This window comes from Camelina sativa, chromosome 1, assembly GCF_000633955.1.
Source record: "Camelina sativa cultivar DH55 chromosome 1, Cs, whole genome shotgun sequence".
In the NCBI taxonomy this organism is placed as follows: domain Eukaryota; kingdom Viridiplantae; phylum Streptophyta; class Magnoliopsida; order Brassicales; family Brassicaceae; genus Camelina; species Camelina sativa.
This window is the reverse complement of record NC_025685.1, coordinates 5,201,234-5,228,308: the sequence shown is the minus strand read 5'-3', so window position 1 is coordinate 5,228,308 and position 27,075 is coordinate 5,201,234. Positions and strand designations below refer to the sequence as shown.

Here is a 27,075-nt window from a genome sequence, read left to right as displayed (position 1 = left end):
ATCAAGTTAAAAGAGAAAAGTTTTAAAATGACTGATCTCTGGCATTTGATGAGATGGCTGACCTTTTCCTCACCAGTGGCAACAACAAAGTCGACATCTTCCTGCACATATTACAATCAGTGACAAATCAAGTTCATCATTAGTCAGAACCAGAGACCTTATGTTAATTGCAACGAAGAACATCATTAAGGTCTCCTGACAAATGATCCACAAATGAGATCAGATCCAGTTACCTGTTCATCGTTAAAATCATAAGTATGATCTTCCTTTCTGCACTTAGCAGAAGCAGTCGTCGTGCCTGGCTCGAGGTCATGAGAATGGGTCTTGGTTTTTGCCAAACGACCGCAGCTATCATTCTGTAAATAAAGGATATATATTATATTTGAGCCAGAATTTCAATGACAAATCAGACAATGGGATTTTAAAAAGACATACAACTTACAGAACGACGAACACTTGGGCTCTTTTCTGTTTCTTCAGAAGCAGTAAGATTGTTCATGTCTGCTGTATATGTAAAATGGGAAGAGGAAGTCAAAGAGAAGTTGCATTGCTTTTCAATACATTATAGGGACTTAATACCACTCACCCTCTCCATGATCTTGATCTACTGAGGCCAGTTTGTCTCCACTTTCATCATTTTCTGGGCTGGTTTCTCGACTGACTGAGGGATCAAAATAAAACTCTTATACAAAAAGAGGATGCAATTCAAATAGTTGACATCTAGTAAACTTCAAAGTATATAACGAAAAAAAAGGTCAACGAATTGCAAGCATAGAGTTATCCCAACCTCTCCCAGCAGTATAACGTCTGAGCAGCTCCTCAACTGGTAGATCCACTTCATCTCGCAAAGCTTCCAACTCTTCCTGTCTTTCTCGTTTGGTAAAATGTTTTTCATCCTCCTCAATAGTATTTTCATCATCTTCCTAAGTGTAATTGTGGGTTTACAATGAGATATGGAACATATGACTCCTCAAAGATAAGAGATAAATGAGCAAAAATAATCACTTCTATCTCCACAGAAACTATTCAAAACTAGAGTATAGCCTATATGTTGGGTACAGGGTAGTGTCATGACAAAACGTAACAATTTTCTTTGAGGTGCAGGTAGATTCAAGCTGTGATACACAGTAATTGCTAAGTGGTAAAACAAAAATAAAAAGAAGATTAAGTGAAACTCACGGTCTCATCCTCGGATTTTAGATCATAATCCTCATCGATTTCAGGACTTTCTGATTCAAGATCTGCAGCTACTGCGTCAAAAGATTGTTAGGATCCACTTACACTTGACAATAATGCTGTGTTGAGTAATAGGGTGCTCACAAGAATTTATCTCTGGAGGTATCTGTTCTGCCATCTCCTCATCACTTTTCAACTCGATAGCTGGCAGAGTTTTTGGAGGACTACTATGTCCTTCTTTATAAGGCTCCACTAAATTTTCTGCCAACATGGTTGAGTACCTAACATAAACAAACAGGTCAAATTCAGTTCTTTTAAATATGTTCCAGAACTAAAAAAAAACTGAGTAAGAAACATTCCGTAGTAACCTCTCGGTTTGGCCTAACAGAAACTCTAGTTGCTTGTCCATAGCCTTCTTCTTTTTCTCATTGCGTACCAGCTGATGCTTGTAAAGCACCTATAAAGACGCAACACCACACAGAACAACAGGTTTCAGACACACAGAAGTTATACCAAACCTTGAATTTCAAGTCCAGGGAAGAAAAGTAAAAGAATTACCAGCTTCTCAACTTTCATCCAAAACTTTTTCATGTCTTTCGAGATATTAAGAGCTACTTTCCGTAACCGCAGTTCTTCTTCCTGTAAGAAGCAATAATGTCAATTAAAAACTAATGCTGGAGAGAGTGTAAGTACTCTGAAAGAGCAAAGAGAAAAAGAGGAAAGAACCTTTAGCTTCCTTTCTTCCCTAGATGCCTGATCAAGCATGCCTTTACTGGCCCTCAAAGCAACCTTCTTGGCCTGCGCCAGCTTCCACTTCCTCTCGGACTCAAAGTCCTACAAAACGTCAACAATTAGAAGAGAAGAGAAAAAGCATGCATGCATACCAATCCTAGCTGAATGATAACAAAGTAGCACTCTTTCTAATAACCTTTGAAAGCCAAGCCATCTCTTCCAAAACATGGTCCCAGTGAGTTTTAGGGCGACGTGGTTCTTTAGGAGCTTCGAGCGTCTGTAAAACAGAAAAAAAAAAAAACCCGTCAACACTAAGCTCAAAGACTGGAAGGAAGAAGATGAACTCAAAAGCGTAAAGATAAAAACTTGGAAGCTAACCTTCTGGCGCTTAGCTTTATACTCATTATCAGGTTTAGATTTCCCAGCTTTGGAAGCCATAACTATATCAGGTTTAGATTTCCCACCTTTAGACGCCATTACTAACGCTCTCTATGCAAAACCTTCAAAGGGCGAAGCAGAAGAAGAAGAAGACTAGAGACAGCAGAGTGCAAACAGAGACACTCCACAAGGTCCCCGGAATTAGGGTTTCAACTTCAATGCTATAAAACAACCGCAACGATTTCATCACTCAACAAAAACATCACAGGGTTTCCAAATCTCAAAACTTTAACCGACTAATCTTAGCTGAACAATCAAAAAAAAAAAAAAGTTATCCTCGAATCGAAAGGGGAAGAACGAATTAGGTTTCTTTATCAAATTTCTTTCCACTTCATTCTTTACTTAAAAGAAAGATGTGATTTTGAGATCGAGATAACAACAATGAGAGATATACGATAAAGGTTGAAGCTTTGGCTGTGAGAAAAATTAATAGTTTATCGGAGAAGGAGGAGCTTCGAGAGAGGCGAAGCGAGCTCGCGGCGCAGATAGATCAAGTCAAANATAAAAAAAAAAAAAAAAAACAAAAACAAAACAAAAAAAAGGTTTGGGCCTCTCTCGTTACCCTTTGAATCCTATTTTTCTTTAAATTAAATAATTTTATTAATAATTCTTTTTTATAAAATATCTTTAAAATAATTAATTAAATAGTGTTTTGTTTTGGGTTATTATTATAAATCTTTTGCGAGATAACGGTGAGTGGTGAATCGTCGTCATTAGGCAACAAATTTGTGATTAGTAGAAATAAATATCATAATTATGTAATTTTTTACTTAAAAAAATGCGGAGACATTTAAATCAAATGTTGGTTTAGTAGGTGAGAGGTTGAGTGAGTGGCTTTAATTTACCGAATTTGCAAGAGTGTGTGTGGTGCCGTGGTGGTAATGGAGTCTCCGTTCAAACCTGATGTGGTCAAAGGTAAGGTAGCTCTCATCACAGGCGGCGGATCCGGTATCGGTTTTGAGATCTCTTCTCAGTTCGGCAAACATGGAGGTTCTATCGCCATCATGGGACGCCGGAAACAAGTTCTCGACGATGCTGTTAACGCTCTCCGATCTCTAGGGATTCAGGTACTTCTCTCTCTCTTTCTCGATTCGCGATTTTTTTATTGAGGATTTTTGTATGATGTTTGTTGTTTTTTTTTTGATTGAAGGCTATTGGATTGGAAGGTGATGTTCGTAAGCAAGAGGATGCGAGAAGAGTTGTGGAATCAACTTTTCAGCATTTTGGTAAAATTGATGTTCTTGTTAACGCTGCTGCTGGCAATTTCCTCGCTGCTGCTGAGGATTTGTCTCCTAATGGCTTCAGAACAGGTTCACTTTTTGATAATGATTTGAGAGGAATTGTGCCTGAGATTTTGAGTGTTGCTTTAGCTAAAGGAAACGCTTTTTTAATTTTATATTGTGCAGTCTTGGACATTGATGCAGTAGGAACATTCAACATGTGTCACGCAGCACTTAAGTATCTTAAGAAAGATGGGCCTGGGAGAGACTCATCAAGTGGTGGTGGTTCGATTATTAACATAAGTGCTACTTTGCACTACCCGGCTTCTTGGTACCAAATTCATGTTTCTGCTGCCAAGGTAATTTCCTTTGTATGGTTAGGAAATCAAGAACCGAGTAATAAGAACAATCAAATGTAGCAAATGGGATCTTAGGAGTTTGAAACTTGAAACAGGCTGCAGTTGATGCTACGACAAGAAACTTGGCATTGGAGTGGGGAACTGACTATGATATTAGAGTGAACGGGATTGCACCAGGACCCATTGGAGGTACACCGGGAATGAGTAAACTTGTACCTGAGGAGATTGAAAACAAAACCCGAGAGTACATGCCTCTTTATAAACTCGGTGAGAAGTGGGATATCGCAATGGCTGCCCTCTACCTAAGCTGTGATTCTGGTATGCTGCTGAGTTAAAATCACTGTCTTTAGTATATAAAACATATAAATGATTGAAATGCTGATAATACACATTGCCTGATTTGTTTAAACAGGGAAATTTGTGAACGGACTGACAATGGTGGTAGATGGAGGACTGTGGCTTAGCAAACCTCGCCATTTGCCCAAAGAAGCTGTGAAGCAACTCTCTCGTGCGGTGGAGAAGAGGTCCAGGGCCAAGCCTGTTGGTCTGCCCACCAGCAAGCTTTAGACCATTTGTGTGTCTGATCTCATATAAAATTGTATCGGGTTATATTGAATTACATTTGGAGACAGAGAAAATTATATTATCATGATTATGTAGATCAAACTATCTTATGCACAATAAAATAGCATTCTTTACAAAATATGTAGAAAAAGAGGGGCCAAAACAGTAAACTAATCTCTGAGAAAAAAGGTGAAAGCTTTAGAACCTCTCATCAGTGATAAGACAAAAAAAAATTCCAATCTCTCTCTCTCTAAAAACCCAATAGCCAAGAGAACATTGTGAGTCACTCTCTCCCTCTGTTTCTCATCTCTTCATCTTTGTTATCTCCTCTTGATCCACATGGCTTCAGCCGCCGCAAGCCCCGCATTTTCACTCCTTAAGTCCACCAGCGGCGTTGCTTCCTCCGCCGCAACTCGTGCACGCGCCTCCCTTTTGCCGATCCCCTCCACCTCTGTTTCCGCGCGTCCTCTTGGCTTCTCCGCCACTCTCGATGCCCGTCGTTTCTCTCTCCACGTTGCTTCCAAGGTTGAATCAGTTCGCGGGAAAGGGAGCAGAGGAGTGGTTTCTATGGCGAAGAAGAGCGTCGGAGATCTGACCTCAGCTGATTTGAAGGGGAAGAAGGTTTTCGTGAGAGCTGATCTCAATGTACCTCTCGATGATAACCAGACCATCACCGATGATACCAGAATCCGTGCAGCTATTCCAACGATCAAGTATTTGATTGAGAATGGTGCTAAAGTCATCCTCTCCACTCATCTGGTAATATATTCCCACACACACACTCTCTACATTTGAATGCTCCATCCCCTGAACTAAATTTGAACACTTTATTGGTTTTGATCTTTCTTTCAGGGAAGACCAAAGGGAGTCACACCAAAGTTCAGTTTGGCTCCTCTTGTGCCTAGACTCTCTGAGCTTCTTGGTATTCAGGTAAAGTTCGTGTTTTGTTCTCGCTGATGAATCATGTTCCTTGGCTTGAGAGAGCTTTTTTTGACTTAGAATTTTGTAGGTCACGAAAGCTGATGATTGTATCGGTCCGGAAGTGGAAAGCTTGGTGTCTGCTCTTCCTGAAGGTGGAGTTTTGCTTCTTGAGAACGTCAGGTTTTACAAGGAGGAAGAGAAGAACGATCCTGAGTTTGCCAAGAAGCTTGCTGCATTAGCTGACCTCTATGTCAATGATGCTTTCGGAACTGCTCACAGAGCTCATGCTTCTACCGAAGGAGTCACTAAGTTCTTGAAGCCTTCGGTTGCTGGTTTCCTTCTACAAAAGGTGATTTATTGATAGAAGAGATTCTACTTCCCTTTGATTACCAATTCAGCATCAAAGCATCGTTGCTACAAATGATACCATGAACTTATTTGTTTACTTCTTTCTCTAACTACAGGAGCTAGACTACCTTGTAGGCGCTGTTTCATCCCCAAAGAGACCATTTGCAGCCATAGTGGGTGGATCCAAGGTCTCATCCAAAATTGGAGTTATTGAATCGCTTCTGGAGAAGTGTGATATCCTTCTTCTTGGTGGTGGAATGATCTTTACATTCTACAAGGCACAAGGTCTTTCAGTTGGTTCGTCCCTTGTTGAAGAAGACAAACTTGAATTGGCTACAGAACTCCTTGCCAAAGCTAAGGCCAAAGGAGTGTCTCTTTTGTTGCCCACAGATGTTGTGGTTGCTGACAAATTTGCTCCTGATGCCAACAGCAAGGTCTGTCTCTCTCATCTCGCCATTGCTTAAAGCTTGGCAGTTTACTAGTTTATATTCTTGGGTGATGATAGTGGAAATAAAAATGGGAACTGGGGTTTTGTAAGACTTTTCTGTGCTGAGATTCTTGGACAAACCCTTTTGACTGGTCTACATCATCTAAAAGAAAAAGAGAGAAGTTTTGCTCCTTTTAAAGCTGAGTTTTAACCTCTTATGTGAACCATATGCTAGCTATACTTGTGCCTTGTAAAAGAAATATGGGGAGCCATNAGATGTTGTTGTTGCTGACAAATTTGCTCCTGATGCCAACAGCAAGGTCTGTCTCTCTCATCTCTCAATTGCTTAAAGCTTGGCAGTTTACTAGTTTATATTATGGGTGATGATAGTGAAAAGAAAAATGGGAATGGGGTTTTTGTAAGACTTTTCTCTGCTTAGATTGTTAGACAAACTCTTTTGACTGGTCTACTACTTAATCTAAAAGAACAAAGAGAAAAAGATTTGCTCCTTCAAAAGCTGAATTTTAAACTCTAAGAGTAAAAGAGATTTGGTAAGCCAGAGAGATTTGGGAAGCCAGTAAGTTGTGCTCCTGTTTAAGCATGGTGCTCTATGTAAACTCGTTTGGTTTGTTCTTGCTTGATGATCTAAAAGAGAGATGTGAGAAGTAGAATTATTAAATATTTGATTTTTCTAAAGCTTTGTGTTCTGAGCAAAGAATGTGATGTGGATTTCTGTAGATCGTGCCTGCATCAGGCATTGAAGACGGATGGATGGGATTGGACATCGGTCCAGACTCTATCAAAACTTTCAACGAAGCTCTGGACACAACACAAACAGTCATTTGGAATGGACCTATGGGAGTTTTCGAGATGGAAAAGTTTGCAGCTGGAACAGAGGTAAGAAAGTGATTCCTCGTATAGAATAAACATATGGTAGATGAATATAAGATTTTAAGTTGTGGATTATGGTTGTTGCAGGCGGTAGCAAATAAACTAGCAGAGCTAAGTGGAAAGGGAGTGACAACGATAATAGGAGGAGGAGACTCAGTGGCTGCAGTGGAGAAAGTGGGAGTAGCAGGAGTCATGAGTCACATCTCCACTGGTGGTGGCGCCAGCTTGGAGCTGTTGGAAGGCAAAGTACTTCCCGGTGTTGTCGCCCTTGATGAAGCGATCCCAGTCACCGTTTAGAAACTCTTACCATTGATGAGGCAAACACTGTATACTTTACAGAGTTTCTTTCGCTGTAAATCTACATATTCAACGCTTGTCTGTTTAATTTTTATCAGAGACAGAGACTCGTTCCCCTTTTATGAGGCAAACTCTTACCAGACACTAATAATCGAAAGGCAAGTACTTGCTAAAGAAGCTTAGGTTTTTGGATGTCTTCTTGAAACCATCGGACCTTTTAGTGTAGGTTGGGTAGTAGGGAGATGGAGAACCATAGTAGTAATCGCTTAACGTATACTCTTTCTCCTTCATATTCTCCAGCTCTGCTTTGAGATCACTGTTGAGAAGATGCCCACAATAAGCTTTATTGTCTACAAACGCAGTGTACACCTTCCAGAACATTTCTTGTCCCTCTCCTTTTCCATATCAAACTCTTCCATCAAGTTCCGAAGAATCAACGGTCCCTTCTTCCTAAAGAAACCTTTTACGAAATCTTGAAACCCAGCGAGCGGCCGTTCGAGCATATCTAGCATCTGGTGACATGACTTGTTGGTGTTCATCAACACAATGTCTTGAATGTGGAGAAACACATCTAAGATGTTGTAGCGGAGCTTTACACCCAATGACCTTTGGGATTCAAAATTGCTCAAAGGAAGGCCATACGGATGGTAATAGAAACAAGGTGCTCCATATGGATACTCGGTAGGGAACAGGATGTCGAAGAAGTACAAACTGTGATAATGATGACAATCAGTCACGGTTACAGCAACCCTCATCAGCTCTTTTCTTTCTTGATAAGTTCTCACGAAGAAGCTGACTCCTTTCTTCTCCTTCAAGGCTAATCCTCTCTCAAGAATCCACCACTCTCTCTCCACGGCACCGGTCTAGCAAACGCAGCAGCAAGAAGGGTAACAGCAACGGTACTTGTAGAAGTGATGGTCTCGCGGAGCGTCTCCATCAACAGCTTCCAACTTTCTGAATCTTTTGAAGTTCAGATCCACTTTGTCTCCCAACTCCATGATCTCTTTCTCGAAGATATCAATCACGAAGTAACTGTTCTTCCCAAAACGAACGACGTCACCCACCTTTTCTTCTTCTGATCCCGGTTTAGACTCACGTACACGTTTTAGGGATTCAACTTTTTCCTCCTCTGTAGTAGAAGGAATTGCCCAAACTTTCTCCGCACGTCTCATGAACTTATGCCCAGATCTTGACCTTAACTTGTCTGAATGCAGCACTCTAGGTTTACCCGGTGCTGGATCATCGTCAGAGTCATCAATACCTGCTCGATCACCATCATCATGATCAGAGTCACAGCTGATACCTTGTTCGTGTGGCTCTTGGGAGAGATTAGTAATACCAGCTCGATCACCATCATCATGATCAGAGTCACTGCCTTGTTCGTATGGCTCTCCGAAGAGATTAGTAATAAAAAAACTCATGATTTTGCTTTCTCTATCTAACTTAAGTTCTTTAAGCCTCTCCTAAATATATTTATAGTGGAGAGAGCTAAAATAAACAAATTGTCATATAGGATCAGGAAAAAAAAGAGTAAAACCCTAAGAATTAAAGGATAACATTGGGATCTTATTTATGTAGATCCTGAACAAAATTGTCAAATTGTCATATATGATTTTTTGAGCCTTATTTTTAGCGTGTTTCTCTAATTGATAACTTTATTAACAAAACTTGTTATGATTTACTTTCCTTAATATCATTATTTAGCTATACATTAAAAATATTCTTTCAATTTTAATTGATTTTATTTCAATTTGGTTTTCTTCTCCCCATTATTAGTACTCATTTAGTTATTATTTTTTTTCCCTCAATAATTAATTTATATAACTTCAATTGGATTTCCATTTTAAATTGGTATTATTTATCTTCCGAATATATCTTTTTTAACTGAATACAAAAAAACANAAAAAAAAAAAAAAAAAAAAAAAAAGGAGAATAGGCCCAAGCCCAACAACAAAAAGTTCACAAAAATTCCATAAATAAAATAAATTTTCAGAAAAATATAAATAGAATTCAAAATCGATATGAAAAAATGTAAACTCTGAAGGAGACAAAGACAAAATAACCAAACGAAGAATGAAAAAGAAATGAGGCAGCAATGTCGGCGGAAGCATCTCTTCTTGCTTCTCCTTTACTCTACAGTAAGAAGAAGAACTCTAAATTTGCTGTTTTCGATCCCCAAAAACAAAACTCTCATATGATGTGAAACTCTGTTCTTGTTTTTTTTTTTTGGTTGCAGCCAATTCAGGAATCCACTCTGATTCTTTCTACGCGTCGCTTATAGATAGCTCCACTCGTAAATCTCAGCTGAGACAAATCCACGCACATTTACTAGTACTTGGTTTGCAGTTCAGTGGTTTCTTGATCACCAAACTCATTCAAGCAAGCTCTTCTTTTGGAGACGTTACTTTCGCACGCCAGGTGTTCGACGGTTTACCTCACCCTCAAATATACCCCTGGAATGCTATCATCAGGGGTTATTCCAGAAACAATTACTTCCAAGATGCACTTCTCATGTATTCCAAGATGCAGCTCGCTCGTGTTTCTCCTGATTCTTTCACTTTCCCTCATCTTCTTAAAGCTTGCGGCGGTTTGTCTCACCTTCCCGTGGGTCGGCTTGTTCACGCTCAGGTGTTTAGGCTTGGATTTGAGGATGATGTGTTTGTTCAGAACGGTCTTATTGCCTTGTACGCAAAATGTAGGCGTTTAGGGTCCGCGAGAACTGTGTTTAAAGGGGTGCCATTGACTGAGAGAACGATTGTATCATGGACGGCTATTGTTTCAGCTTATGCTCAAAACGGTGAGCCTGTGGAAGCTCTTGAGATTTTTAGTCAGATGAGGAAGGTGGGTGTGAAGCCAGACTGGGTATCTCTCGTTAGTGTTCTCAATGCTTTCACTTGCTTACAGGATTTGGAGCAAGGGAGATCTGTTCATGCTTCTGTTGTGAAGATGGGTCTTGAAACAGAGCCTGACTTGCTCATCTCTCTCAACACCATGTATGCAAAATGCGGACAAGTCGCAACTGCTAAAGTTCTGTTTGATAAGATGAAGTCACCCAACCTTATTTTGTGGAACGCAATGATCTCTGGCTACGCTAAGAACGGTTATGCCAAGGATGCTATTGATATGTTTCATGAGATGATTGAGAAAGATGTCAGACCCGACACCATCTCTATAACATCTGCCGTTTCAGCTTGCGCTCAAGTTGGTTCTCTTGAGCAGGCTCGCTGGATGGACGAATATGTAGGCAGGACAGACTACAGGGATGACGTTTTCATTAGCAGCGCCCTAATTGATATGTTTGCTAAATGTGGTAGTGTAGAGTGTGCAAGATCGGTTTTTGACCGAACTCTTGACAGGGATGTTGTGGTGTGGAGTGCTATGATTGTTGGGTATGGATTGCACGGGCGGGCAAGAGAAGCAATCAGTCTGTACCGTATAATGGAACGTGATGGAGTGCATCCCAATGACATCACTTTTCTGGGGCTCCTCATGGCCTGTAACCACTCAGGCTTGGTAAGAGAAGGCTGGTGGTTCTTCAACAGGATGACAGATCACAAAATAAATCCACAACAGCAACACTATGCATGCGTAATTGATCTTCTCGGGCGGGCTGGTCATATGGATCAAGCTTATGAAGTGATCAAATGTATGCCAGTCCAGCCCGGTGTAACAGTTTGGGGAGCCCTCCTAAGCGCGTGCAAGAAGCATCGCCATGTGGAACTGGGAGAATACGCAGCTCAACAGCTTTTTGCTATAGATCCATCCAACACAGGCCACTACGTGCAGCTCTCAAATCTATATGCTGCAGCTCGTTTGTGGGAGCGTGTTGCAGAGGTGCGGGTGAGAATGAAGGAGAAAGGATTGAGCAAAGACGTTGGATGCAGCTGGGTTGAAGTAAGGGGAAGGTTGGAGGCTTTCCGAGTGGGTGATAAGTCACATCCGAGATACAAAGAGATAGAGAGACAAGTAGAGTGGATAGAGAGCAGACTAAAGGAAGGTGGATTTGTGGCATACAAGGATGCTTCATTGCACGATCTCAACGATGAAGAAGCTGAAGAGACTCTGTGCAACCACAGTGAGAGGATAGCGATCGCATATGGACTCATAAGTACACCCCAAGGGACAACACTGCGGATCACAAAGAATCTAAGAGCGTGTGTGAACTGCCACGCTGCAACAAAGCTTATCTCAAAGCTTGTAGGCAGAGAGATTGTCGTGAGAGACACAAATCGGTTCCATCATTTTAAGAATGGAGTTTGTTCGTGCAATGATTATTGGTAAACAACAGATAGAGGAGCAATTTTGGTTTCATTATACTAAGACAAGTCATAAAAGTTGAAAAGCTGACTTATTTAATAATCAATTTCAAGATTCTGACCAGAAACACAATAGAAATCTGTAAAGTCTATTAAAATAATGAGACGAAAGGAACATTGTAAGATAGAACAAATTACTTCTCCCAGTTGGCTGATCACTTCTCAACGACATTCTTGTCATACAGGTACTCAACGAATTCATCAATGAGGTAAGGCCATGCTCCTTCTGCATCATAATTCGACAGCACAGGGTCGACCATCTGCATTCACAAAAATATTGTCTCAATCCATATATCAACGCTACTCCATCATAGTTGCAATAATGTAAACTCATTGACAGCTGTATCTAGTTTTTCTCTTACCCTTGAAAATTCCAGGAGCTGCGCCCATGTGTCCTTAGATATGGCCTTGTTATGACGATCCTGATTTTTGGAAACAAAATTGTATCAGAAGCAACAAATAAGATAGAAGATGCCTTGATGATATATTATACTCGAGTGTTTACCTGCAAGAAATCACACCAGTGAGTTACCAACGGCCACTCTCTTTCTGCAAATAACAACTGCCACATCCCGATCGCCGTATCTAGAGCAAGAGATTTTTGCCCCTGAAACATTTTACCATTAAAATATTTGTCACTAGCCTCTGAAAAAAAACAACATATCCTAGAGGCAAATACCTCATATCAAGGTTTTTACCTTCTCTTTCGCCCACCCAAACGCAAAGTTGTATATATCATGGAACTTTTCTGAACAAGATAAATGCACAAGAAGAACATTACACAAATGTCAGCTAACGTAGGACTTTCCATCAATCAAATTGTGAACCAGATAAAGAATGGCCACTCATTTTTCTACTTACGTTCATCTTTTAGCTCAGAACGCATAAATGGCAGCTTTTCGCGCAACTTCCCAACTGAATCTACACTGCCATCAGAAAATTGAGTCTTAGTACTCCACATAAAAAGACCCCTCATCAGGTAAAAATGTTACAAAATCGAAAAGCATCAAGGCTAGTTAACTCACCCTAACGCCTGTAATCCAGTGATAAATTCTTGCTTAGAAAATTCACACGCTGTGGCAGCATTCATATGCCACGAAAGAACCAACTGAAATTGGAATAAGTAAATATCCAGAAGATGAACACGAAAACCCAGAGCAACCAGTGAGAAACCAATGAGTTAAAACTCTACTTTCAATCTGTTCCTCTATAACTCATACTGGGTGGCATCCTTAAGGCAAAAGTAAAAAAACCAGATACACGCAAGCTAGTTATAGGAAAATGTTTCAGGATAAACATACCGTGACTATGTCTTGTGGTTCCACCTGGAGATTGAATTCAAGACAGTTTTAATTAACACTGTGTAAGATAAACCACATCATTCTTAAGCATATATTCAAGAAGACAAATATAATACCTCAAGATCATTACACAGATTCGAGATACCCTCTGCTAGAATCATATCAGAATATTGGTCTGCAAAATGCAACACAACATTGTTAATGCAAAAGGAACACAAATGATATCAAACAGTGGCTTTGATCAACTCAGAGAGCAACAAGTAGCTTGCCTTTATATCTATTGTAGAGCTCCTCCAAGCGTCTTACATCAGAAGAATTGGTTCTTGGGTGAGGCTGGCTGTAAAACACATCAAAGGCTGCTTCAAGGTGCCAATCAGTGGCTTTGAGAGCCTGAAGAGCACTCTTCTCACTGCCCAAATACAATTTAACAGGTCAAACCAAAACACAATTTGAGATAATAATATAGACAAACCCAACAAATGTTACAAATACGTTTGCTATCAAACTACAGATACAGTTCCTTGTATTGGCCTTATGTAACAACAAATCTACAGTAAAACTAAGCCTAGCTCATGGGGATAGATCCAGTTACCTAGCTCCTGTGATATCCACGAACTGCTGAAGTTTGTCACGGTTGTTTCGATTCAACTTATGCTGAAGAAACAAAAAGTAATCATACACGATTATATACTCACAAAAGATGCCAATCATCACTGAAATCGCAAAATTAAGGGAGCCTTGTTCGTTTCTACTAGACTTTGAAATGAAACTCCAAACACACAAAAACAAAACAAAAAAAAAGCACAGACGCCATTAGAGGATTCGTAAACCCAAAAGTGGATGAAGGAGAAAGCGCGTACCATTGTGAAGAAGAATCAAGAACACAAAATACAAAACCCTAACAAGGTAATTGAAGGGAAAGATGTTGTTAGCTCTCTTTATCTCTCCCAAATTCGCCGTCGTCGCCGAAGCAAAGAGGTGTGAGAGGAGAGGGGGAGTGACTCAGGAAGACTCGAGAGTCTCTCACGATTGCTTCTTCTGCTTTCCTCTCTCTCTCTCTCTCTCTCTCGCTCAATGCAAATGTTTTATTTCTTTTTTCTTTTTTTCTTTTTTTTTACTTTTCTTTCTTATAAATAAATGTTCAATTATGCAATGACTCGGTTCACTAAACCGGTACATCGTAAAAATATCTCAGTACACAAAAACGGGACCGGAAGACATATTTCTGTAAGTAAACCACCCGGTATGTGTTCGAATAACTTTTGCTAGTTTAATAGATGAGGATATAAATGTTTTGTATAGCTTATAAATAGTCCTGATGTTATATAGCTTATATATCCATCAATATAATTCAGTTGACCAAAAAAAAAGCGTATATATAATCCTGATGTTGTAGAATATATTAAACAGAGAGTTTCGATTTGTGACAAATAATGTTGTATTGATTTTTTTAACGATAAAGAAAAACTGAAAGTATGTTTTGGCTATCGGTTCTAGCTATAGTCATGTACCATTAACCGAGTGAATCATGTACAAAAGTTACCACTCAAAATAAGAAAGTGAATGTCTTAAAAATATTAAAAATTAATTAGGGAAATATATCTGGCAAAATACAAAGTTTGGAGATATGAGATCACCAATTAGGCAGTGTTTTTAAAGTTAAAAAGTAAATTATGATTTAGGTATTTTTTATTGATATCACAAAGATTATGAAATCTAATGAAGATTATGGGCTATAATTATAAAGTTGGTGTATTGAAGTGTTTTTTCTTTTTTTTTTGGTGTATTGAAGTTATTAGGGTAATGTTGGGCTTAATTCATTGTGGATAGTTATTGTGGATAATTATAATTTAATTTTTATGGTTGTGTGTATATATAAATTACGGGAAAATCATTATATTGGTGTTAATTACTAAGCAAATGAAATGTGCAATCGTCAAAAATATTATATATACATCACTCCATCGACATTTTCTTCGTTTCCATCTTATTATTTACATGGAATGTAAAATATTAGTGATAAAATTCTGATAGGAAATGAGAAAGAAAACAAAAAGAGTGAATGCGTTCATGTTAAATTCGAATAGGCAATGCACATGTAGATGTTTGTGAACGATTGATTGATGCTCGACATTTTTTTTTTCATATATAAATATCAGTTATATTTAAATATGTTTTCTTTTCGTACGTGAACAATGCTTTTTACATGTTTAAACTTAGCACAACTACCAAACTAACGCAAACCATTTTGGTAGATATCCTAATGAAGTATTAGATTAAAAGATCAAATCTATATTATTATTTTCGGAGTATTTTTCAGAATAAGGTTTGAAGTTGGACAATATTTACATCATATGTCATTGTAATTAAAATATTTAATAAAAAAAATTAAAAAAAAATTAGGAAAATCGAGTATGGAAATATATATTTCCCTAAATATCTGAGCAACATCAATTTCTATTTTCCTTTTTAATCACAAATTTTAAAAAAATTTAATGAAAAAAGAAACTATAGTATTTTACCTTATTCAATTTCGATTTTCCATCATTGGTTTGGCATTATACATATTTTCCATTATACATAAATTGTTTAATATTTTCTATGTTAAAATGGATAGAGTAATTGATGTCAAAATGGGTAGAAAAAAATATAAAAATAAACTAATAATGTATGATTTTATTATACTATATATATATATATTGTTTTAACCTCCACAAAATGATATAAGTTTTTTTTACTAAAAAACATGTGTCATTTATAGAGTTATGATGTCAAATACAAATATATATATATATATATCCTGTTGCACAATTTAAATAGTGAACACATCAAATTTAGTCATATGAGTAATATCAATAATATTATTTGTGTAAATATCAATAACAATACTAAAAAAGCAACAATAATTTATGAAAAATTTTATTTATTCACGGGTCCAAACCTAAACTAAAAATAATCATAAGAATGTGATAGAAATTAGGTTAATATTAGTAGACTTATATATTTTTGCGGGTTGGTTTAAAAACACAAACAAAATATTTTAAAACTTAATTTTATATGAAAGAAGTTAAAAACCAACACTAACTCGCTCCATCATACTCAGATACAAAACTAACTATTTTTTAATAACTATTTTTTTTTATCTACGGGTCCAAACCTAGACTAAAAATAATCATAAGTATGTGATGGGAATTAGGTTAATATTAGTACACTTATATATTTTTGCGGGTTGGTCTAAAAACACAAACAAAATATTTTAAAACTTAATTTTATATGAAAGAAGTTAAAAACCAACACTAACCCGCTCCATCATACTCATAGACAAAACTAAATAATTTCAAATTGGTGAATAAAATTTAAATAATTTTATACTAACTACAAAGTATTATACATAAATATTTACTTTCACAACAACTAATTTTGATTGATTAAATTCCAAAATAAAAGAATTTTGATTAATTAAATTTCAAATGAAAATAATAATTTTTAAATAGATAAAGAAAATAAAATTACAAATATCTCAATATTATTGTTAAAAAGTTTAAAACATATATTTGATCCAACATAATGTTTTTTTAGTAAGTTATATAAAATATACAAAAATACATAATGCGGCGGTGTATCGCGGGTTAAAATCTAGTTTAAGGGTATAAAAGTTACACAAAAATCTAGTTAAGCGTCGTGATCAAACATTGATGTTTTGGGATCAGTTCTGTGCGATTTCTCTTCTTATAAAACCCAATAATTGTTTCCTCAAACGTCTATATCTGAATTATAGTTCAGAGTTTTTAAGACTTGAAACCAAGAGAAACAAAAGGCCAAAAATCATTGGGTTCAGGTAACCATCACACTCAAGTAGAGATGGTGAAATCTGAATTCGAAACACGTGGCTTGATTGGCCTAGCATTACCCACCCATTCCCACCTTGAGAGGAAGATGAGACCATCGTAAATTTCTTGAACCCAAAAAGTAAACTAAAGAAATCAAATTAAAATCACTCACCTCACGGTTCACAGGTTCACAGACTAACATGACGACATTCTGTCTTCACATTTTACTTTCTTGTTAAAAAAATGTCTTCCACATTTTCAATTCATATTTAGTCATCTATTTTTCGCTTTTGATAAAGTGAAAAAGCTAGAGATCATGTACTACTAAACTTGACAACTAATAGTTACAAGGATTATATAATTCACAGCTAATCTCTTTTCTACTTTATCATAATCGTCAAAATGGTTCCATTCAATGCCTACTTAAAAAGAAAACAGTACGCTCCATGTTGTTCCTTAAATATACATACTTTGAATTGTTCATCGTCCTAGTTTAATTAGTGCATATCTCAAGAGAATGTATAAATAGATATAAGTAATGATTAGAAGAGATCGAAAGGGCGTCTTGTTTGAGCCATCCATACACTACAATCTAAGATGCTTGAAGAATTTCTTATAGTAACCAATGAATTCTAAAGCCGACCTTTTCCATAAATGTTCCTTCCTGTTTGTATCTAGACTAGACTTTGTTTAAATGACTTAGTGTTATACAATAAGAGTAATAAGAGAATTTCAAATTCTTTTGTGCGCGACAAACAAAGAAATGTGTATAGTGGTAAACTCTACGTATATAGTGGTCAACTCTACGTAATATATAGATTCTGCTATTAACATATATGGACCACTCGCTTATTAAAAGTTAAGGTTCTCTCTCGCTTTCTCTCTATAAAAAGCTTTCGTTTCTTCACCATAACTCTTCACACTTTACTCTCTTACAAAATAATAGCAAAAAATATCTAAAAACCCCATGTCTGAATGCGGCTGTTCTTCAGCAACTATGTTGAGAGTTTGTGTAGTATTGATATTAATATGTTTACATATGTGTTGTGCCTCGAGTGATTGTACAAGTCACGATGATCGTGACGCTGTATCTAAAGATGAAGCAGAGAAAGCGACGAAGTTGAAGCTTGGTTCGATCGCTTTGCTTCTTGTGGCGGGAGGACTCGGCGTCAGTCTACCGTTGATCGGGAAAAAGATTCCTGCGTTACAGCCGGAAAACGATATCTTCTTTATGGTGAAAGCTTTTGCTGCTGGGGTGATCCTATGCACTGGTTTCGTCCATATACTACCAGACGCGTTCGAGAGATTGAGCTCACCTTGTCTTGAGGACACGACAGCTGGTAAGTTCCCGTTCGCCGGGTTCGTAGCGATGCTGTCGGCGATGGGGACTCTGATGATCGATACTTTTGCCACGGGGTATTACAAGAGGCAACATTTTAGCAATAACAGCGGGAGCAAGCAAGTGAACGTAGTAGTAGACGAAGAAGAGCATGCGGGTCATGTTCACGTGCACACGCACGCGAGTCACGGACACGCGCATGGCTCGACTGAGATGATCAGGAGACGCATAGTGTCACAAGTGCTTGAGATTGGCATAGTTGTACATTCGGTTATAATAGGGATATCACTTGGAGCTTCACAGAGCATAGACACCATAAAGCCACTCATGGCTGCTCTTTCGTTTCATCAGTTCTTTGAAGGTCTTGGCCTCGGTGGCTGCATCTCCCTTGTAAGTCTCTTCCACGAATCTTTACTTCCTATTAGCCAGACGTGTGGTTTAGTTTAGACATATTTTTAGTGTCACAGGTAACTTACATTAGTCTAGGCGAACCATGTCACAACAATCATCTTTTTTTCATGTTTAAAAATAAATTGATTGATAATAGCATACTGATGTTGTGTGTGTATGTATGTATAGGCGGAGTTGAAATCGAAATCAACGGTGATAATGGCAACATTTTTCTCGGTGACAGCACCAGTTGGGATAGGGATAGGGATGGGGATGTCGAGTGGTTTAGGATACAGGAAAGAGAGCAAAGAGGCAATAATGGTGGAAGGAATGTTGAACGCTGCATCTGCTGGGATTCTCATTTACATGTCACTCGTTGATCTTCTTGCTCCTGATTTTATGAATCCAAGATTGCAATCCAATCTCTGGCTTCACTTGGCCGCTTACCTCTCTCTCGTCCTCGGCGCTGCTTCCATGTCCCTCCTCGCCATCTGGGCCTGATTACTGAACTGTAGCTAACAAACAAAACAAACCAAATGCCGCTCTTTTTTGTCGAATCTGTAATGGTGTTTCTAATCTCGGAATCAAATACTATTCTATTTGAACGCAATGAGTGCTCTTGATTGATACAAACATATAGTTTAAAAGGCAGAGAGAGTCCAGCTAATAATCCATTTCGAGGGAGTTGCTTTTTCCGAAGAGAAAAAGGTAATGAGCATGATAGGAAGCATCAATCATTCTATGTAATGAGCATCTTTTAACTATAACATCTTACATACATTTCACATCAATAATAAGAAAATCATCACTTGCAGTTTTGAATCAGATTACAACCACGGAAAGTAGATTTACAAACGTTGATGATGCAGAGTCTTTGTTTACCGACCTCCAGGAATTCTGTTCCACGACAAGTAGGTAGGATCACCAAGCCGCCTGTACAAACCCAACACCACACCAAATCAAAATCTACCTACACTTTGCTTTTATCTTTGAATAATACGTTTAAAAGGCCAAGGATAAGATACAAACCTGGGTTTCACAAGATACATGACGGTAAATGCAAGAGCCAGGACGAAACATATCCCCCCAACTGTGAGGTAAGCAATGCCGAGGAAGTCGTTCTTTCCACCAAGCCAACTTGTTGTGGACAGGACAAGCTTCTTCTTCCCACTGAAACTGTATGTGTTGTAGTTGTTCTGCAGATTCACTTCTATGGTATCACCCTTATGCAAATCACTCTCTATCTTCCCGTATAATTTTCTAAATGTTGGCAAAGCTGCAGTCCTCATCCACACAATCAGATCCTCTTGCTCACTCAACTGAAAGATATAAGAGAGAAAGGGAGACCAAGTCAAGTGTTTTGCAAAGGATATGACCCTGTCTAAGACTGTACCATGTTATTAAAGGCTTACTGGTATATTTGGATTTAGTTTGGCACCACCGGTGATATTACCCTTCTGGAAGTTCTTTGGAAATACATTTTTCCCAAACTTGTGTTCCTTGTCACTCTTCCATGCGATTCCTTTCTTGTTAACAGCTAAAGGCTGGTTCTTTCTTGATAGAGTGTATGTGTCATTAAATAAACTCCAAGCAATTAGACCACATGGTACAATCGGCTGCCCACCAAAATCATCCTCAGGCTTGCATGCGTCTATTTGATTCTCATCTTTCACACTTCTCAATTGCGAATCACTTCGGCTTTTCACATACCTGCAACATCAAAGATGACAACGACAGAACAATTTAAAGGAATTCGTAAGTCAAACTTAAGAATTTCTTTCCATGCACCCTGGCTACTTTGTGATATCAATGTAGCCGTTCACTCTAGTTCTAGCACTGAAACCCCCATACAAATACAAAATATTACAAGAAAGATAGAAGTTCTCAACACATACCTGCGGTGATTCTGGTAAAAGTTCTCAAGCTGGTAATATACGTAGATAGGCTGCTTCATTTCCTTAGGCACCTAAACAAAATACCAAGAATACGAAAAGAGCCAGTAAACAAAAACACTCAATGACTAATCAAATCTCCAAAGAACGAAACACTGGCATAGGGAAAAACTAACAGTTAGTGTCCGAGTACAAGATTTATTTGCAGCTCCTTGAATGTATGCAACCTTGTTAGCCCTATCAGACGGAGGTATGCATTCAGTATCATACCGATCAACAATCTCAACAACCTACATCACAAGAGTTGAAACATGTGAGATAAAGAACCCATATTAGTGAAGGCCTCAGCACAGCAGTATTGGATCATCATCACTTACATCTTGAGAAGCAAAAAGATAAATAACTCCGAGTGGAATGAAGATGACACTAATGATCAAAAATGTCGAAATCACCTGCAGAACAAAAAGATAAATTCAATTGAGCGTTTCAAAGCAAAATAAACACTGTAGACTGAAAAAAAAACATGAGTATAAAGAGATTACAAGTAATAAAATCAAGAAGCTAACTTACCCAACCAGGCGTAAGAATAGGCTTGCAAGCTGGAAGCTCCTGCTGTGTAAATTTTGAATCTGCAAAATCAAATCATAATCACCCTTTTAGCTATAGAGCATACTCGATTCCTAAGCTAAAACTTCTAAATTAAAAAATCAAGTCTTTTCAATGAGAAAGTAAGAACCCTAATAATATAGTCAACCTACTAGAGTCAAATCTAATAAAGACATAGCGAGAATATTGAATCGAATCGAAGAGTTAAACAAGAATCGTGACGATGAGGGAAAGAAGAGATATACACTTGGGTCGTTTCGAATTTCTCCGGGCGGCGGAAGATTCTGCCGATCCGGCAGCAGCGGCGGCGCTAGAAGATGGTGTATTAGAAGACATCTCTCTGTGTAGAGGAAGAAGAGAATAGTGAATGGGAGAGAATGAAAAAGAGAAAAAAAAAAAGTAGAAGGAGGCTAGAAGAAGAAGAAGAAGAAGAAGAAGGAATGGTCGTCGTAGTCGTCAATGGCGGCTGGTAAGACCCATTTCCTCCGATCTAGAAGGAGAAGAGAAGAAGAAGAAGACGAGAGAAAACCCCAAAATTGAAGTTTCGTAGGATGGATCGTGGCAGTTGCCCATTTTTGTTCTCTTCTGCTTTGTTTTTTTTTTAAAAGATATTTTAGTAGAAATGTGATAAAAATACAACTGAATATTACCAAATTAATGCATGGCCAATTATATATGATTTTTGGTATGGACTTATTATATATGATCACAGCATGAATATGGCCAATTGCTTAATTTTTACCAAAAGAAAAAAAAATACCTAATCTGCTCAATTGCTTAATTTTTTTAATGAATTGATGATGTAGGTGGACTGTTTAGAATGGTCAAGAAAATTGAAAAAATATAGAGTTATTTGGGGAAATGATACGTTTTTGAAACAAAATTAGCAAATCAATACATTCACTATTTACAATTAGAAAAACAACGTTGACCACTATTCACATGTTCATATTGTCTTTTTTGTCATTCAAGACCTTACTTAATTACATCTTATGCCATTACTCTTCTTCTCTTTTATTTTCTTGATTTTTCAAATAATTATTAATATATTTCTTTTTTTAGAAAACTTTTTAGATACGTAAAAATATATATATTTTTTCTTTACAATTTGATATAAATTTTGTTTAATAATTTTTTAATATATTATATTATCCGTACACTATTTTAAGTATACAAGTGTCTATACATCTTATTAAGTGTACATATATCTGTACACATAATTAAATGTACATATATCTGTACACATAATTAAATGTACATATATCTGTACACATAATTAAATGTACACATTAAACAAATTACATCAGTATACTAGATAATGTGTACAGATATCTGTACACTCAATAATGTGTCTACACTCGATAAAGTGTACGGATACAAAATTTGTAAAAAATATTTAACATTATCAAAAAAATCATCAAACAATATGCAAAACAAATTGTAAAAAACATAGATTTTTCTATATCTGAAAAGTTTTTGAAAACCAATTTTAATTAGCTATTATTTTTGTTTTTATATTATATAGAATATAATAAACAAATGAAAAAAAACCCACATAACCACTCTCTTCCTTCCATCTCTCTCGTCTTTCTTCTCCATAACTCTCGATGCCCTGATATTCTCTCAATCACTATATCTCACACACTTTGCTATCTCTTGCTACATCTATCTTACACTTTCTTCTTTTTTCAAATTCAAAAATATACTAAAATGCTAACAAATCCAAAAATATATGCACATGTCAGGTTAGTTTGACCACATCATAAAGATACTCAAACTAGTTGGGCCTTTAATATATAAATTGGGCTTTAACTGTGTTGAAAAGGGCCTCGACGTATTGATCTTTAGCTGGATCAAATACAAGTTGCGTATTATTGTTATTGGTTTGGTTTGGTCCGATACTCAACGGACTTGGTTGAGTTTGAGAGCATGAGTTAACTGAGTTGTGTCATATATGATATATGAGTGGTGTGTGTGATTTGAAGGGGAATATATTCATCTCTGTGTAGAGGAATATAAGAAGAAGAATCCATAAACTAAAAAAAGGAGACAAGAGGCTGCTTGAAAATTAAGCTAACAAAACAATTACTTTCCTTCCTCTTTTTTTTTTCTTTTACATACATATAACTTAATTGATGAGCTAAAAGTTAAACATCAGCTTTGTTCCACTTGTCTTCTTTATTCAAAGTTACAAAGCACACGAATCTTTTCATCTAGATTAATTAAACAAATTTTAACTAAAACGAATAAGATGCCTTTGTTCCTTGGTTATTCCCATGCATGTGCATATTTTTAAATGCAAAAAAAAAAAGCAATTTCATATCGTATGTAATTGTAGTGTGTAAGGCCACACGCGTCAATACATCGGAAATAGAAGGAGTTTAGACATGTAAATTTGGATTTGTTTTCGTATTTTAGACATGTGTGGATGCAAAAAAAGCTTGCATGGGTTACAACTTCAAAGCCTAAACCCCTACTGCGTTTTATAGATATGTCTCCCTTTTTATATTATATTAAAATTTATTTATGTCAATGTCACTCCATAATTTATACTTATAATATGGCAGACGTCGTGTGCTTCCTTTTTCATCTTTCATAAATACTAATATTCTCTTGTTGAATAAGCATCATCGATCGGCATTAATTCAGTTTTATTCCTTAGTTAAATGATGCAGTCGAGGGAGGAGATGAGAGATGATTCATCATCAGGTCTCGTCCTCACCACTGACCCTAAGCCTCGCCTTCGCTGGACGGCAGAGCTTCATGAACGCTTCGTTGACGCCGTCACCCACCTTGGAGGCCCTGATAGTACGTTTTCATCATCATCATCATCATCATTTGTATCTCTATATGTATAAACTCTAGCTAGAGCTATGTTAATTGTGATATATATATATCAGTAGAGGCCACACCAAAGACGATAATGAGAGTGATGGGTGTGAAGGGTCTTACGCTTTATCATCTCAAGAGCCATCTCCAGGTCTCTACCCTCATGTTCTTCTTCCTCAGTTTCCTCTTCATTCATTTTTTCTTCTTCTTAGTTAGTTTCCTATCTATTCGTGGGGTTTAGGATTTTAAAAAATGTGTGTATTTTTAACTACAGAAATTCAGACTTGGGAAGCAGCCTCACAAGGAGCATAATCAAAATCACTCCATTAATATTAGGGATACTAATAGAGGTCCGTCATAATTTATCACCCTTTTATTTAATTTATATATGTGCACCGAGAATAATGATACCATATTGGTTAAAAATTTGTGATTGAGTTATGCATGCAGCTTCCATGTTGGATCTTCGAAGAAATGCTGTATTTACGACTAGTCCACTGATCATTGGTCGCAATATGAACGAGTATGTGCTTTGAATTCCAAATCCTAATTATATTCGAATATATGTGTACTCAAAATCTAATGATAGACAAATGGTAATTATATGGATGGTGATGAAGGATGCAAATGGAAGTGCAAAGAAGGATAGAGGAAGAAGTAGAATTAGAGAGACAAGTGAATCAAAGGATAGAAGCACAGGGGAAATACATGGACAGCATGTTGGAGAAAGCATGTGAAACCCAAGAAGCAAGCCTCACCAAAGACTACTCTACTCTTTTCTTCGACCGCACCAATATTTCGGCCCTCCCGATCCCATGGTTCGAGGATCATTTTCCTTCCTCTTCCTCCATGGACTCTACGTTGATGCTCCCTGACATCAATTCCAGCTTCACCCTGCAAGATTCTCGGAGTTCCATAACTAAGGGCCGTACGGTTTGTCTCGGTTAGAGAGTACATATATAGATCTAGCTAAGCTATTTGACTCTTTCTACTCTAGTTTCTGATGCGCACTTGGTGTATAACTGCGCAAATTTACTCGTAATAACTTCTGCCAAACATGAAGTCTTCCCTATTCGCTTGATATAAAAATGTGCTGATAACATATGGTGAAGTAGGCTGCCTCATGATGCCTATATGTTTTATTATGTGTTCAATTGCAAAATGCTTTAAAGATTATGGGGCGAGTGGTAAGTAAAATTTAAAGGTTTTACACTTTTAATTTACCGTATCGACTTCAAAACATTTTTAGTCCTAAATACGATCCTAATTCTCCAAAAACCTAATTCTTCTTATTTGTTTTTGTTCTTTCGATGGTTTTGTTGTTCTAAAGCTCATGATATTTGATTTTCTGTTTTTTTAAAGTCACATTATTTACATGCAAAACTTCTAAGGTCAAAATTTTTGTAAGAAAGTCTACATGCACAATTATAACCGATCAAATCGTATTTCTTTCTACTAGTCACTTTTCTAGCCATCATCACCATCCGACGATACTTGGCCTGTTAACCACTCCAGTCATAATCTATACTAGATTTGAACCCGTGGTACACCGCGGGCATATAATTTCTATTATAATTTATATTTTATGTTGTATCTATATATTAAATATTGAATGTTTTGTAAATTGAGGAATAACTAAATTTTCTAGTTGTTGTATGGCTAAATATTTATATTATTTTTTTACCCGCAATACACGTCATGACAATTTGTTTGTTATATTTAGTTTGTTTTGTTTAGTGTTTGAGTTTCTATTTTGATTTTTAATTATTATAACAAAAAATAAGGGATCTAAATACATAATCAATAATTATACGCTGTGACTAAGTCATATTTTTCCTAATGATTTAATTATTTTATACAATCTTAGTTAAATCAATTTGATTTTATGTCAAATATTCTAAATAGTAGTGTTGATAAATAATTAATTGAGGATTTAACCCGTGTTAACACAAATTTAATAATATTTTATTAATTTCAACATGTTCTCTTTATAACTCATCTACTATATAACCACATTATATAATATTTTAGAAATTTTTTAATTTTACATATTCATAATGATTAATTTTTTTATTAAGTTTATATATGTTAATTATAATATTTAAATAATTTTCAATCGAAGTTTTTATTACGTTAAGAATCAAAGCTCACAGATTTTGAAAAACAAAATGGGAATCAAATTGTTTTTTTCTTTGTTTACGAAGAAGGATTCAGATATAGAATATCTTCAAAACACAACATAATGTATGGTTAAATATATGATAACTTCTATTTCCATATTGATTGCTGTTATTTTTTTAATTGAAATAAAATGTAAAATATTTAGGAAACAAAATCTGGAGTAATGTTAGTTTTGGAAATTTTTTAGAGGTTAATGTTGTAAATAACTTTTTAAATAAACAAACTTAAAAAAGCATAACACAAAATGTATTTCAAAAATGTTAATATAGATATCTCTTAAATCATAATTTCCTTACAATAAAATATCACTGCAAAAAAATAATACTTGCCATTACATGGTTTTGTGAAAAGTTTGTCAGTTAACTTTCCAATTGCCCACATTCCGATAAATTCTTGCTAGTGTCCAATAATTGAAATTTCAAATTTGGGCCAAAAGCGTAAAACTAGAAAGTCTATTCTTATATTTTGAAGTGGTGAGATTGTCGGATTGTCCTACGATTAAAGATCAGTATATTGGAGGCTTCATACTTAACTTAAAGATAAGATTGGAGTCTGTCGGTTGATGAGTCAATGCAAGTCTTTTGGGTCTCAAAAATGGATGTGTGTTTTTAAAAAGACTTTGTAAGGACCGGTACATAACTTAAAATAAGATTGGACGATGGAGTAATTGTGTTGTTTGTTTTCTCTCACACTTCACCAGCTTTCAGAAATCCAGATTTTTGTTATTATTCGTTCTTCTCACCTTTTTTCTAACAATAAAAAAGTTCAATGTAAATATCTAAAAGAATTTTTGTATATCTCCTTGTTAAGCTGATTTGTTTTTTTTTTTTGACGACAGCTGATTTGTTTTTTTAATATAAATAAATATTCTCTGCAACTCAAATTCAATAAATCATGTTACCAATCAGAGTCATAATTAAAAAAAATTACCAGCTGACAAAATATAAACTCCCCATAAGCGTTATCAAATTGTTTAAAAAAAAAAAAAAAATCCACTCTGTATAGTGTATTGTAATGT

General features: G+C 36.5%; 7 protein-coding genes and 1 pseudogene across 8 annotated transcripts; 5 read left to right on the top strand and 3 right to left on the bottom strand.

The window, feature by feature from the left end:
* On the top strand, positions 3,086 to 4,628 carry LOC104777002 (peroxisomal 2,4-dienoyl-CoA reductase). The gene is made up of 5 exons (XM_010501193.2): positions 3,086 to 3,413; positions 3,497 to 3,656; positions 3,753 to 3,925; positions 4,021 to 4,243; positions 4,338 to 4,628. Exons 1-5 carry the CDS (start codon positions 3,228 to 3,230, stop codon positions 4,490 to 4,492), a joined length of 897 nt encoding a protein of 298 aa, XP_010499495.1. The 5' UTR covers positions 3,086 to 3,227; the 3' UTR covers positions 4,493 to 4,628.
* On the top strand, positions 4,821 to 7,495 carry LOC104776986 (phosphoglycerate kinase 1, chloroplastic; the record flags this gene model as incomplete). The annotated part of the gene is given in 6 exon segments (XM_010501169.2): positions 4,821 to 5,248; positions 5,342 to 5,419; positions 5,499 to 5,759; positions 5,875 to 6,192; positions 6,924 to 7,082; positions 7,164 to 7,495. Coding segments are annotated over 6 exon segments (1,446 nt in total). The 3' UTR covers positions 7,374 to 7,495.
* Positions 7,462 to 8,794, bottom strand: LOC104776996 (annotated as a pseudogene).
* On the top strand, positions 9,404 to 11,835 carry LOC104776965 (pentatricopeptide repeat-containing protein At3g12770). The gene is made up of 2 exons (XM_010501147.1): positions 9,404 to 9,511; positions 9,610 to 11,835. The coding sequence occupies exons 1-2, from the start codon at positions 9,469 to 9,471 to the stop codon at positions 11,652 to 11,654; spliced, it is 2,088 nt and encodes a 695-aa protein (XP_010499449.1). The 5' UTR covers positions 9,404 to 9,468; the 3' UTR covers positions 11,655 to 11,835.
* LOC104776975 (DCN1-like protein 1) lies at positions 11,700 to 14,082 on the bottom strand. The gene is made up of 11 exons (XM_010501158.2): positions 13,851 to 14,082; positions 13,583 to 13,644; positions 13,260 to 13,399; positions 13,107 to 13,165; positions 12,991 to 13,014; positions 12,715 to 12,797; positions 12,551 to 12,615; positions 12,388 to 12,437; positions 12,195 to 12,296; positions 12,052 to 12,111; positions 11,700 to 11,949 (listed from the first exon to the last, which is right to left on the bottom strand). Exons 1-11 carry the CDS (start codon positions 13,851 to 13,853, stop codon positions 11,845 to 11,847), a joined length of 753 nt encoding a protein of 250 aa, XP_010499460.1. The 5' UTR covers positions 13,854 to 14,082; the 3' UTR covers positions 11,700 to 11,844.
* LOC104776954 (zinc transporter 1) lies at positions 17,717 to 19,159 on the top strand. Its single transcript, XM_010501137.2, has 2 exons — positions 17,717 to 18,549; positions 18,739 to 19,159. Exons 1-2 carry the CDS (start codon positions 17,788 to 17,790, stop codon positions 19,048 to 19,050), a joined length of 1,074 nt encoding a protein of 357 aa, XP_010499439.1. The 5' UTR covers positions 17,717 to 17,787; the 3' UTR covers positions 19,051 to 19,159.
* On the bottom strand, positions 19,262 to 21,686 carry LOC104776943 (ALA-interacting subunit 1). Its single transcript, XM_010501128.2, has 8 exons — positions 21,293 to 21,686; positions 21,012 to 21,070; positions 20,819 to 20,893; positions 20,618 to 20,731; positions 20,445 to 20,515; positions 19,962 to 20,259; positions 19,579 to 19,868; positions 19,262 to 19,482 (listed from the first exon to the last, which is right to left on the bottom strand). Exons 1-8 carry the CDS (start codon positions 21,381 to 21,383, stop codon positions 19,428 to 19,430), a joined length of 1,053 nt encoding a protein of 350 aa, XP_010499430.1. The 5' UTR covers positions 21,384 to 21,686; the 3' UTR covers positions 19,262 to 19,427.
* LOC104776930 (myb family transcription factor PHL12-like) lies at positions 23,400 to 25,052 on the top strand. Of its 2 annotated transcripts, none has more exons than XM_010501109.1 (5): positions 23,400 to 23,855; positions 23,948 to 24,027; positions 24,151 to 24,226; positions 24,327 to 24,399; positions 24,497 to 25,052. In XM_010501109.1, the coding sequence occupies exons 1-5, from the start codon at positions 23,714 to 23,716 to the stop codon at positions 24,822 to 24,824; spliced, it is 699 nt and encodes a 232-aa protein (XP_010499411.1). In that variant the 5' UTR covers positions 23,400 to 23,713; the 3' UTR covers positions 24,825 to 25,052. The 2 variants fall into 2 exon arrangements, with proteins under 2 accessions (XP_010499411.1, XP_010499421.1); XM_010501119.2 differs by having other exon boundaries at positions 23,405 to 23,855; positions 23,951 to 24,027.